This window comes from Eublepharis macularius, chromosome 14, assembly GCF_028583425.1.
Source record: "Eublepharis macularius isolate TG4126 chromosome 14, MPM_Emac_v1.0, whole genome shotgun sequence".
NCBI lineage: Eukaryota > Metazoa > Chordata > Lepidosauria > Squamata > Eublepharidae > Eublepharis > Eublepharis macularius.
The window spans coordinates 64,157,805-64,171,481 of record NC_072803.1 but is presented as its reverse complement, the minus strand read 5'-3'; the positions used below and the strand labels follow the sequence as shown (position 1 = coordinate 64,171,481).

General features: G+C 45.7%; 1 protein-coding gene and 1 long non-coding RNA gene across 2 annotated transcripts in view; one reads left to right on the top strand and one right to left on the bottom strand.

Annotated features, from left to right (window-relative positions):
* The window catches only part of LOC129342166 (uncharacterized), a 200,717-nt gene that overhangs the window by 92,338 nt on the left and 94,702 nt on the right, over window positions 1–13,677 (bottom strand). The window lies entirely within an intron of this gene.
* CCDC180 (coiled-coil domain containing 180) overlaps window positions 1–13,677 on the top strand; it is a 95,439-nt gene that overhangs the window by 8,797 nt on the left and 72,965 nt on the right. Inside the window, exons 6-13 of the mRNA XM_054997788.1 lie at window positions 1,154–1,264; window positions 2,176–2,271; window positions 5,047–5,210; window positions 7,104–7,223; window positions 7,838–7,917; window positions 10,355–10,443; window positions 11,538–11,660; window positions 13,455–13,628. Of these exons, the coding sequence (XP_054853763.1) occupies window positions 1,154–1,264; window positions 2,176–2,271; window positions 5,047–5,210; window positions 7,104–7,223; window positions 7,838–7,917; window positions 10,355–10,443; window positions 11,538–11,660; window positions 13,455–13,628 (957 nt within the window). The remainder of the gene's footprint in view (window positions 1–1,153; window positions 1,265–2,175; window positions 2,272–5,046; window positions 5,211–7,103; window positions 7,224–7,837; window positions 7,918–10,354; window positions 10,444–11,537; window positions 11,661–13,454; window positions 13,629–13,677) is intronic.

Genomic DNA, 13,677 nt, shown 5'->3' with positions numbered 1-13,677 from the left:
TGCTTTGCACGCGTGAGGAACATCATGGGTCCAGCAATAAGGTAAGTGCCAGGTCCCTCACTTCCTGCCAGCAGGCTAAGGGGATCTGGTAACCTTAACTTTGTTTGATAAGATATGCTAGTCACAACTGCTTCCAGTTCATCAGTTACTCTGTCTACTCTCTGCTGAGTTCAGTTCAGTCTTACTCTCACTTCATGGCTTGGGACCCATGCACTTTATGGGCTGCCTTTCTCCATATGCTCCTTAGTGCCAGCTAAGAACAGGTCAGCAGCCTCTCCCAACAGTTTCCAGTCTGTCCCTCTCCCAGTATAGGTGAAGTTGATGGGTGCCATAAAGAAAGCCTCCCCAGCAGCAGAGAGAATTGTCTTCTGGCAGAGAGCTGGAGAGCTAGTTCACTCTTGTATTCTGGAATGGGTGCCAAACCTATTTGGACTGGGCTTTGTCTGACCATTATTGCCTGGAAGCTCTTCTACACTTTTGTTTGGAGTCTGGCCACCAGCTGTAGGAGGAGGAGTTCTTCAGTCTGGACTTTTCTCCCCATTAGCCAGATTTCTCTGGGCCCTTGTTTAGTGTTCACAGAATCTGAGGCACTCAAGGCCATTGTCAGTCCCAATGATCAGACTGCATTTCAGGTAATCAGAACTTTACCTGCTTTAAGCCAACATTAAGGATTTCCCCCCGAATAGTAGAGCAGACCTCTTTTGGGTACCATAATTAATGTCTTCAAGATTCCAGAGGATCACATTAACGTTGGCTGTTGAGATTCTTGCAAAAACATTGCATTAGGTGGACCTAGAGTTAGGATCTCTTCGCGTAGGCTAGATGTGCCCCGCCTTTTAAGAGATTTCAAATAAGCACTCTTGCTTTGTACATTTAAAACAAATTGGTGGGTCACAGAGATTCTAGTTAAAAAAGAAAAGCTATGCAGTACTGATGCCAGCCTGTCCCTGTCCTGTCAGAGTGGCCACAAGTCACAGAGGAGGACAAAGCAGTGGGCAAGCTGGCCTGCTATTACTGAACTGCTCGTTGATTGAATCCCTCCATGGGACCCCAGCAGCTCCAGGCCACCTTATCCCATTGTTTCCCTTGCTGTATTTTTAATGTTATGGAATCCGCCCACCCCGGTGAATCCATAATACGTTTCTCTTTGCAGGACTTTGAAGAGGTGTGGGATCTTGTCTCCCGGGAGACCTTGCAAAGAAAGCAGTGGATTAGAGAACTGGATAGAGCCTTACACAAGGCTGAAGCAGCTCGGACAGAACTGGTGAGCCCAAAATACCAGCTGAGTGCTCGGTTGAGCATCTGGCTTGCTCGAGGGTCCTGCGCAGCGTGGGCTCTCAGATCCATCAAACCACTTTAGCAAATAGCACCTTATCATGGTCCAGAGCCTCTTGGACAGGCCACGGGAGAACTCTAAACCATTGTGTACGTGTCTTTGGGAAGAGAGATGAATGGATGGGTTTTGGCTCAGTTCTAGAGCACGTGCATCACGTTCAGGCACCAGAGAGTCAAGTCCGTGTACTGGGGAAAAGTTTGGATTCTTGGACTGCTGGTACCAGATGAACCAAAGATCTGTTTTGGATTGCTTCATATGTCCACAAGATCTTCTTTGCCCTGCAGTAGAGAGGCTATTTTAGAAACACCACGGTGAAGCACCTTCTTTGTATGCTAGTGCATAGATCACTGGAGCATGTAAGATTATCTGTACTATTAAGTGGGTGCAGGTGGCTCCGCTCAGTCTGAGCCTAAGTGATGAACTGCTTAGGTAACAAGCTGAGTCAAGCTGTTTGATAGGACCAGATGGAGCTCCATTAAGTCCATGTGGCATCTGCTGAGTTGGTAGCTGCTGCAGGACCACCCTCTGGCCACCCACGGTGGTGCTGAAGAGCAGCTCAGAGCAGACCTGTATCTCCTTCAGTGGTAAGTGGCTCAGCCCTGCTGCTCGAGTCCAAGGTTCAAGACCCCTGGTACGTTATAGCCTGTAGTTGAGTGGTAGTGACACAAGAAGTGTTTCCTGCTGTCACTGTACACACTTGTGCTCCCTCTTAGCTGAGGAACAGCAGCTAACTCTGTGGTGCATCAGTGTCACGTATGCTGCTGGTGACTGGCTACCACATCTCACCTGAAAGGGACACACATCCTGTTTTGTTCATACTACCTCCTTTTGATTTCCAGATCAAAGGCATGTTGAAAAAATATACCAAGATTTTGGAAGATACTGCCTATCTCTTACCATCTGATGTCCACAGGTTCATACACAATGAAGCCATGGTAAAATTTCTCTTCTTGATAGAAGACTCTAACATTCTACATTAAATAAAAACCCCAAGCTCTGAGATTAGGGGGGGGGGAATCTGTACTTTGGTACAATGATTGAACTTGGCCAATGTGGCCATACTTCTGGTGACAGAATCAGGACTTTTAATGAGATGTGTAGTAGCGTATATGTGTGAAACTGGTATTCTGGACAGGAATGAGAGAGAGGATCTATGGAAAAAGTCAGTAAGGGCAAAAAACAAGCTAGGCCACATTCCTGTGATATTTGGTTGTTTATAAATGTGCTTCTGTTTAAAATGGTAGAGGCAATTTGGCTGCTCTACAGCCAGACGTGCTTGCTGTGTTCTGGGGGGAACTTCTGCAAAATCTGCTTACTCTGGTTTTCAACATAGTGGATCTTGTATGAAGAACACCTGCCTGTGGCAGTCTCCTATTGGCTAATGCCTGTGTATCACACAATCCCTTCATCCACCTGAGATGAGCAGTTTTGCAACTTTTTTTTAAACAAGGAAAAATATAAATGTTTAAATAGTTAAATGCACAATCCAGTGCTTTAGAATAATAATAAATCATAGAATCATAGAGTTGGAAGGGGCCATACAGACCATCTAGTCCAACCCCCTGCCCAGTGCAGGATCAGCCTAAAGCATCTCTGACAAGTATTCATCCAGCCTCTTCTTGAAAACTGCCAGTGAGGGGGAGCTCACCACCTCCCTAGGCAGCTGATTCCACTTTTGAACTACTCTGACCATGAAAAAGTTTTTCCTAATATCCAGCCGGTACCTTTGTTTATGTAATTTAAGCTCAACTGGAACAGCTCCTTGCCCTTCTCCAAATGACAGCCTTTTAAATATTTAAAGAGAGCAATCATGTCCCCCCTCATCCTCCTCCAAACTAAACATTCCTAAGGCCCTCAGCCTTTCCTCGTAGGGCTCAGTCTCCAGACCCCTGATCATCCTCGTCGCTCTCCTCTGCACCCTCTCGATTTTGTCCACATCCTTTTTGAAGTGAGGCCTCCAGAACTGCACACAATACTCCAGGTGCGGCCTGACCAAGGCAGTATAGAGAGGGGCTATGACCTCCTGCGATTTCAACGCTATGGCCCCTTTGATACAACCCAAGATTGAATTAGCCTTTTTTGCCACCGCATCACACTGACTGCTCATATTTAGTTTACAGTCCACTCTCACTCCAAGATCCCTTTCACATATACTACTGTCCAGAAGTGTATCCCCCATCCAGTATTTGTGCTTCCCATTTTTGTGGCCCAGATGTAATACTGTGCACTTGTCTTTGTTGAATTGCATCCTATTCACGGCTGCCCGCTTCTCCAGAGTATTCAGGTCTTGTTGAATTTTAATTCTATCTTCTTGGGTGTTTGCTACCGCTCCCAATTTGGTATCATCAGCAAATTGAATGAGCAGCCCTTCCACTCCTTCATCCAGATCATTGATAAAAATATTGAAAAGTACCAGGCCCAAAACCGAGCCCTGTGGCACCCCACTGGACACCTCCCTCCAATCTGATGAAATGCCACTGACCACCACTCTTTGAGTGCGGTCCACCGAACTGTCCTATAGTCCACTCCACAGTCTTCCAGTTTGCCCATCAGAATGTCAATTGAATAATAACATTCAGTTTATATACTGCCCTTCAGGACAATTTAATGCCCACTCAGAGCGGTTTACAAAGTATGTTATCATTATCCCCACAACAACAATCACCCTGTGAGGAGGGTGGGGCTGAGAGAGCTCTGGAAGAGCTGTGACTGGCCTAAGGTCACCCAGCTGGCTTCAAGTGGAGGAGCGGGGAATCAAACCTGGCTTTTCAAATTAAAGTCCTGCCTCTCTTAACCACTACACCAAACTGGCTCTCACACCAAACTGGCTCGTGAAGTATATGGTCCCTCAATATTTTCAGCAATAGTAGTAAAATCTGTTGTCCCTCCTTATTGCACACACATGTAACAACAACAACAACAACAACATTTGATTTATATACTGCCCTTCAGGACAACAACACCCACTCAGAGTAGTTTACAAAGTGTATCGTTATTATCCCCACAAACAGACACCCTTTGAGGTGGGTGGGGCTGAGAGAGCTCCGAGAAGCTGTGACTGACCCAAGGTCACCCAGCTGGCTTCAAGCAGAGGAGTGGGGAATCAAACCCTGCTCTCCAGATTAGAGTCCTGTCACTCTTAGCCACTACACCAAACGGGAAATGAAATAAAATTTAAAACTAACTTGCAGCCTGGTCAGAGAAGCAAACCTGATGGTAGAACCAGTGTTCAATTTGTTGGGAGCTACATCTGTCAAGGAAATACCAAAGTAAGGCAGAAGCTAGACTTCTTATGGGTGAAGAAACTACTGTGACTTTGCTTTTTGTATTATGTCTGTCTTCAGCCTTTATTTCAAATTCATAAACTCCTCATAAATAGAAATAAAACCAAAGAAACCTTATTTCCTCCCCTGTTCTCACTAGACTGTACACTTAGTTTAATTAGTAAAATAGCAGTTAAATCCTAAGCAGAGTTACGTCCTTCTAAGACACTGACATCAGTGGTTTCGGGAAAGTGTACTTCTGTTTAGGACTGCACTGTTAATGAATTGGCTAAGTAAAATAAGAGACCAGAGTTGATTAGTCATTCAGATTTATTTTACTGGGCCCATCAAGTTGGCTGTTGTATTTTCACATTCCCAGTCTCCCACAGTGTCAATGTGTTGTTTGTACTGTTCGTTAATTGTACTGTTTGCGTCTTCCAAGCACAGATGATAAACCAAGCTCTGCTGGCTAATAGGAGAGCAATAGCCAGGCTGTTTGTTAATCTGATGGAAGCTGACCTGAAAAAGGATGTCTTCTTCCGGCGCAAACTGGAGGAGGGGATACAGATCTGGAAAACCACGCAGAAACAGTTTATAGCTTGCAGTTTCAGGTCAGGAATCTGGCAAGAGAAGATGAATTGCATGTCTGACTTGTAGAAGAAGTTTAGACCAGGCAGTGACCCAGAATTGGTTCCCTGGGGTCACCGGATTCGAGAGAAGACTGGGAGGATTCTGACCTTTTAATTACAGAGTCCTGGTTGAGATGCCTGAACTCTCCTCCTCTGCAGGGAGCTAGTGTTCAAGTTAGTTCAAGCCCTGCGGCATCTGATCTCTTCTTGGCTCAGCATATCTACTGTAGAATCCCCTTAGTTTCTGAAACATTGTCACAGGAGAGAGTCTTTTTGAGAAGCAGAGTCAAGGCTGTATTGGCGCTGGTGATCTGGGGGCAGGGCTGGCGTCAGCATATGGTGAGGGGGGGACGCTGCCTGGGCCTGTGCTTTCTAGTGGGGTCCGCTGCTGCTGATTCCCTACTCAGTCATCTCCTCTGATGCCTGCTTCTGAGTGTTTCATCACCTCTGTATCCAACTGCACATGCTGCCTAGCGCTGCTGGAGAAGGGCACGCGGCTGATGCAGAAATCACCAGCGTTCCTGGTAGCCACGGGAGTGAGATTCTGAGCTACGCCAACCACCCAGCACCATCAGGGAGAGAGTGTGCAGGCAGTGGGGGCAGCTGCGACTGCAGGTGGTGGGAGAGTTTGCAAGTGGGCAAAGGAAGATGCCCAGGCAGAGCCCCTTTAAGTCCTTTGCCTGTGTTGGTTCAGGCTTCTAAGTTCCCACAGGCCCAGTCCTAGCTTAACACCCTGGGAGCAGAATGTCCGGCTCAGCTAATTAACTGCACCTGCAAGCTGTCGCCGAGAGGGGGGGCCTTGAGAAACAAGGGAGTCTTATCTCAGTTCCCGCCTAGCAACGCTGATTGACGGCACCTCTGATTGGCTAGGAATCTGAGAGGGGGAGGTTGGCTCCTCTCAGCCCTCAGGTGGCTCCAGGTGACTTTTCCATCAGCAGGAGGGAGATTTGTGCTCTGTGCCAGGCTTGACGACCAGACCTGACCGGTATAGTTTAAGGAGTATGTGAGTGAGTATAAGCCTCAAGTTCTCCTCAGAGAAATGCTAAGTTAGCCAGCTTTATGTTTAGGTTAGTCAGCTATAGTTACAACTGACAAGCTTTTATTGTTTTAAATGCCCTTTGCTTGTGCCTGAGTAGAGTGGTTCCTGCTACTTGCACACATTCTTCTGAAGTAATAAACACCTTTTGTTTAAGCCTTGTGTCTGTGAGTGTCTGACCAAGTGTGTGCAGAGTCCCCCAGGTTGGAAAAGAACGCGGAGACCGGTGAGTCTCAACAGGAGGGCTAAGGGCTATCCTTCCAGGAGGCCTGCGAGGGGTTTGAGTGGCTGTAAGCAGCACTTGAAACGGCAGGCGGGAGGAAGCCCCTTGGACCCCTAACCCTGGATAGGAAGATGCCCAGGCAGATGGGGCCATGTGGGTGGGAAGACAAGACGGGGAGCCCAGTAGTGCACATATGGGGTCCTGTGTTGGGAAAGAAGAGGAGCCTAGTAGTGGACATAGGGGGTTCCTGTCCACTCTCTGCCCGTGGTGTTTCAAAACCTGGAACCAGCCCTGTTTGGAGGCAAGCAGGAAAACGTAGTGGCAGTCAGAAACCAAACAACCGACGGTTGAGTCTGAAGCACTAGACCAGAGTCAGTAACTTTATGGGACCATGCTGTTTATTACTCGTCCCTGATCCTTTCTGAGTTGGCAGCTGTAATCCTGCTTTCTGATCACTTGCAAGTTTGGTCCTGCAGTGCAACAGAGAGCAACCAACAGCTCCCTCCTCTGACAAGCTGTCTCAGTGGCACTTGGTACCCAGCTCCTTACAGCCTCTGGCTTTTAAGCTGTGAAGGATCCCAAGTAAAATATTTAATCTGATGTTTGTGTCTTACAGAAAATTCATGGAAGATGAAAGAATACAGAATCCAAGCATTGTGAAAAAGGAGCTGAAGAACATGCTAAAAGATCAACTATCACTCAGTGAGAAGAGGATGGCACTTCTATATTCTCTTGGGTATGCAGACAGAAGAACAAAATGTAGCTCCTCAGGTGGGTAGGAACAGGTCCAACAGCCAGCCATCAGCACTAGGGGAGATGGTCAAACCCCAAGCAGGACAGTCAAATGTCAGAATGAGGGTATGGTTTGCAACGGGTGTGAGGTAGGAAGAGCAAAGCCAAGGAGATCGGGCTGTGTAGGCTAGGAGATGCAATCTAAAGGTAAAGCAGGAACTGGGCAGTCAGTTAAGCAGCTAAGTTGGGATGAGCATTCCAAGCACATCTTAATTTGTATTCAAGGGAGGAATTGGTCATTGGGAGGCTCTAAGCCTAATACGACGGCTTTGTAAGCCAGGTGGTGTCCCATTGGCCCCTTGCATCACCTGACACTTGCTGTACTGGGGGCTGCAATACCATCCTCAGGGCATCCCTGGTGCATGACAAAGCAGGCCAGCAGCTTCTGCCAAACTCTGGAGACACCTGGGAGTCCTTTTTTGGGCATTGGAGCTTACAGGTAGAGTCAGCAAAGTTCTAGATGGGTGTTTAAAACCAGGGAAAACTGAAACACAAATGCTGTCAGGAGTGCAGATGTACCTTCGAAGTGTTACTAATTCTTGTTTCTTGTTCTGTTAGCAATTTATTGCCTCTAACACATTCAAAGGCTGAGATAAATGAATGCTATGAATCTACTGTGGCTCTAAATAAACGTATAGGTAAGCAAGAAAAATGCTGGAATGTTTCATTGTTGTTTAGTTGGAGGTGGCCCACTTCTGTGTCCTGGAGAGCTGCTCTCTTTCTTCCATATGGGCTTGAAATCAGTCACAACCTGACTCGTTCATAGGGAGTTGGGCTGTGTGGTAAAGTCATAGCTAAGATTGTTTTGGTTGTGGGAGTTCATAGTGGTGGAATTTGTGAGCTTCAGCATAGCTGTGGCATTGCACACAAAAAATGAAGCAGAGCATTGACCACACATGGCATGCCATTGTTCCTTACAGTGTCCGAAAACAAACTTAACTTTTGACTGCATCTTGATAGTTTAGAGCCATTCTGGCTACTTGAAAGTGTTTTGTGGGCCTGTTTTGGTCTGCAGGCCGGTAGATGACTTTCCCTGGTTTATAACAACAACAACAATAATAACAACAACATTCGATTTATATACCACCCTTCAGGACAACTTAACGGCCACTCAGAGCAGTTTACAATGTATGTTACTATTATCCCCACCACAAAACACCCTGTGAGGTGGGTGGGGCTGAGAGAGCTCTGAGAGAGCTCTGACTGACCCAAGGCCACCCAGCTGGCTTCAAGTGGAGGAGTGGGGAATCAAACCCGGCTCTCCAGATTAGAGTCCCGCGCTCTTAACCACTACACCAAACAGGTCCATTTGTTTAAAAAAGTATGTTCTGCTTCTCCAGATCAGGTCTAAGTGGCTTACAGTAAACACAATTACATTTTATAAGACCTCCAAATAAAACATATGTATAACCAGCAGGCAAATACAAAGAACAGCCGCATCCTGAAAACACCAAGTTGCCTTCCACTGTCAACCAAAAGCCCCAAGGAAATGAGCAGCTTTACCAAGGGAAGGAGCATGCCGGGAGGCCCTCCTGGAGGTGCCTTCCTGTGGCTCCCAAGAGCCACGTGCTGGAGGGCTCGCACACGTTCCTTGCGGGGTTGGAGCCTCTCAGGGGCACGTAGTTTCAGTAGGTAGCCATGTTGGTAGAGGAGCACGGTTCAAGGCCAGTTGCGCCTTAAAGATCAACTAGAGTTTCCAAGGTATAAGCTTTCAGGAGTCAAGCTCCCTTCCTCATATGCAAGTAGGAATGGATATCCCTGAGTCTTTTTATCCCAGTCACCTGCTAACTACACTAGACTATAAAAAATAATCTAAAATAATCATCTAAAATGGACCAAAAATAGTCAATAATATCCAAATCAATAACTTAATATCAAAGCCTAGCAGATAACCATAGATAACCAGAAAAACAAGACCATTTAATTTAGTGCTAAGTGTTCATTGGAAAAAGATTGTCTTCACCAGCTAGGAGGAAAAAAAGCTGAACACAGATTTTCTGAGTTTCAGTGCCATCACTGAGAAGGTCCTTGCCTGTGTAAGGCAGGAGGAGGGAAGGGCACGTGCAGAAGAAGAACTCAGTGGTGGTGGGGGGCGTTGATTGAAGTCAATGGCTTTAGGGAGCTGTTGCTCAGTGCTGGGTATTTTTGTGTGTGTGCTGTTTTGTGATTTTACTACTTGCAATTGATTTTGTTAGCCATCTTGAGTACTTTTTATTGGAATGGCAGGATTTTTTGAACAAACAAATACAAGAACAGGGAATTAATCTAGGGAGAGAGAGGGTAGTGACTAATTCCAATGGTGAAGCCAAATAATGGGCCGATAGAGCCCCCGGCCCCTCTGGATGCTGATGGTTCCCAACAGAGATGTGGAGGCTGGAGGAGTAGGGCCCCAGCCTGCCTCCCAGAACGTTTATTGGGCAAGTCTGTCCATGACCTTCCAGAGAAGTGAGAGAAGCAAATGGGTTTAATTAGGGGGTTCTTGGCAGAGGCTTGTGCAGTGGCTGACGTCCTGAGACCCAGGATGTTTGCACCACAGATCCTGCAGGGGAACCCTCCCCACCATCTGTGAACTTGGAAAGCTACATTCCATGACTACCAAAGTATTGGACTGATCCAAAAGTGCCCTTCTGTTCACACAGGTATCTTTCACTCACTGAAGGAGTTCTCAAGCAAGTTTCCTGTGAAAGTAGAAGGGCATCTTTGGATCTAGGCTGTTGCGTGCAGTTATAAGTACCTTTCCAGCTGTAAAGGCTGTGGTGTCTTCCTAGAATTAGGCACTTCATAGTGTAAGGCTGTGCTGGTGGGGGCAATGTGGTGGGTTGGGTTCAGGGGCAGGATTGGGGTTGCAGCAGAAGAGCAGGGGCTTTATACCTGTGCAAAACTGACATGGTCACATGTTGAGTATTCTCTCTTTGTTGTTGATTCTGCCCTGTCTCATCTTAATACCAAAACTGTTCTGTGAGGCTGGAGATGGCCAGTTCGTTGCAGTTATGCCTGCTATCAGTTATGGAAAATTGTGAAGATTGTGTGCCTGATCACTTCTTCCTTCATCCACCCTTTTTTTTTCATTTTAAGATACCCACAACGTGCAATACATGATGAGAATTCGTATCCAGTATGAGAAGGTTTGCCAGGAATGTTTATCATATGTGCAGGAGTGCAAGGTTAGTAGGAATAAACAAGATTTTTTTAAAAGAAAAAAGGACGAGTGGGAGCTGTATAGTCAAAGGTGTACGCTCTTTTTAGCCTGCTTATTTCAGTGGGAGATTTCTGAGTTAAGCAGCACATGTTTAACTCTTCTGCTGGCATAGATTTAAAAGTGCTGAAATGTTATCGGTGTCACTATTACAGAAAATAAATGATATTGTTGGCCTGAGGCCTTAATATAGTGTCCCCCAGCAAAGAAGCTATTTGTGTGTACATTGAACATGGATAATTCAAGACTCCTGGGTCTCTCAAAAGGTGTTGACTGAGCGCAGCCTGAGATATTGACTTAGCTCACACGTGATACCCAATCATGGTGTGGAGATATGAGAGAGCCTCACACTCTCCCAATTCCCCCCATCCCCCGGATACCCTATTTTTCAGCAAACCATGGTATACTGTTGCTTCTGAAATGGTAAACCATAGTTTGCCCTTGTGCCCCAGACCAGATTTGCAAGGCCTGGTTTGACCATAATTTCCAGTTTAAGTTTGAAAGGTAAGCAGAAAGGAAACGGTAGCGTTTGGTTTCCTGCAAAGGAGAGGAAGCCAGTGTCCATAGGGAGGAGAATGCAGGAGGCTCTTTAATGTAAGGCCAAGCCTTAGTTTGGTGTTACGTGTAGATAGTGCCAAATTCTATTTACACCAAGCATGTAATTTTGAGTAATAACCGTCTATTTTAAAGTGTTTCTTTAATTTTATACTTTACTTTTTTAGATGCACCATCTTAACTTGCCTATATATTAAACTCAGTGTCCTAACCAGTTTCTGCAATGGAAATAGTGACCGATGTGCATCCTAGCCAACAGTACACTGGTTTTGCCGTTGGTCTAGACCCCATTCCCCCCTCACACATTTCATGTGGGCTGTTTTGCTTCTTAATTTTTAAAAAGTATCACATGAATGTCATGAATGTATCACCTAATTAATAAAAGAAAAAGGCAACTTTTGTTTTTAAAGTGTAAAGCTTCTTCAGGGATTACAAGAGGAATTCTTGGTGACGCTGAGCCCAGCATCCTGCATGGCTGCTTGTATAGAACTTCTTTTCTTTTTAAAGAAAAAACTGCTGGAGAAGAGAATTTGTACTGAAGAAGAGGCTGAAAAAATGATCAACCCCAGTTTTTTCCAGCTAATTGGGAAGGTGCAGAGGCGGTTTGAAAATGAGGTGGAAATGATGGATGTAAGTTTTAATTTTATTGTGATTTTTTTGTTTGTATTTACAATATTTCTGAGTGACAGCACTCAGAAAGCAGAATCGCTTGATGAAGGAAACGTCAAATTCTGGGAAGTAAATTAGTGAACTGAATGAGTTTTACTGTTAGATATATATATACGATTTTACCTTTTATGTATTAACCCTTTTTAAATATTTAAAAACTGCCTTTTTTATCTGTATTTAACCTGGCTGGTCTTGTGACTGTAATAAATCTTTGATTGATTGATTGAATATTATATATGAACAATGACCTTATAAACAGTAGTAGTAATGCGTAAATGCAAAACTTGGCATAGTGTTCCGGTAACTGATATAAAAGGAATTTAAACACTATATTAGTTGTAAATTTGAATTCTGTCTTCTTGATGGGTAATGCATCTACTATAATATAAAGTGAAAAGGATACAAAATAAAGAACCAAAGAAATAGAAACATGGGTGGTTCATGGATTTACAGGGCTATCCTAAGCACCCTTTCCTGAGAATAAGCCCCATCGAATGGATCTGAGTAGGATTCTAAGTAGATCTGCTTAGTGTTGCTTACATAATTTAAATATAATAAATTTTATTTGTAAACTGATTTGGGAGGCAGTGCCCTGATTTGGATGTCCCGGGTAAGCCTGATCTTGTCAGATCTCAGAAGCTAAGCAGGATTGGCCTTGGTTAGTAATTGGATGGGAGACCACCGGCGCAGACCAGAGTTGCAGAGGCAGGCAATGGCAAACCACCTCTGTTAGTCTCTTGCCATGAAAACCCCACCAGGGGTCGCCATAAGTCAGCTGTGTCTTGATGGCATTCTCCACTTCAGTCCGCTCCACTTGGGAGCCAGTGTGGCTGAACAGCAGCACATCCGATAGTTTGCCGCTGCCTCTTTCTGCAGCCTGCAAACCATCTGTGCAGAGTCACAATATCAGGAACGGAATGGAACGTGTTCCTGGTGTTCCTCATCAGGAGCCTCTCAAGGGGCAGGACCCCAAGGAGCACCATGAACTTGGCCAGGCCGTGTGGTGGCTCTGGTGCTGGCCAGCTGCTTTTGGGCAGCTTCAGTCAGGGCAACCGTGGTTCAAGACAGAATGCTCCTGGTTGCTGGATGCATACAGCAGTACTCAGGGCCTGGCAGGTGTGTGTGAGCTTTGCATGGCATGTAACTGTGGATGTTGGGTGGAATGCAGGGCTATAGGAAGCCTTGGTCTGATCCAGCAGGGCTGCCCTCTGTCTGAGGCTCCAGCACTGTATGAGGCAACCTGGCAGCAATTAGTGTGCACTACGGCAGGCAAGAGGCAAGTGCCAAAAGCTACTTCGGAGCTTCAAGGGGCAGAAGCAAGTATTAGAGCAGCCAGAAAACACAGCAGGCAGGAGGTCAGATTCTCAGCCAAGTCAAGGTGCCTTACTCTCAGGCTTCCCAACTCTTGGAGCTGGCACTGCTCCATTTGCAGGGCTGCTTCTGTCCCTGGGTGCAGCCTGGAGTGATGGAAAGGATCGTTGGGTCTAACTTCCTTTATTCCCCTTGGCACTGTCCATTCACCCTTTGCACAAAGCATGCAAGAAGATCAGAGCCACCATGAAGACTTGCCACTTTGAAGACCAACCACTCAAAACCTTTAAAATTTGTTGTGATCGTAGCATCTCCCATGCCCTTAACACACAGCATCACTGTTTGAAAGTTCATCCTCAATGATTTAAAGCTAGGTCCCAACAATGAATTAAAAGTTAAAACTTGCAGCCCCAATAAGTGTTTCTTTTCTTTTGATTTCTCTAGAATGACTTTGAACAGCTGGCTAAACACACAGAAATCAATTGCAGGCACCTTTACCAGTATTTCCAAGATGCTCTTGTTCTCTGGGATGTACATCAACGCAATCTCACTCAAGAGGAGAATGACCTTCACAGCAAACTGAATGACTTACGGAACAAGCATGAAAATATGAACAAGGTCAGAACAGCACTCTGAATTGTTATGGGGGCAGGAGAGGGGATAAGGA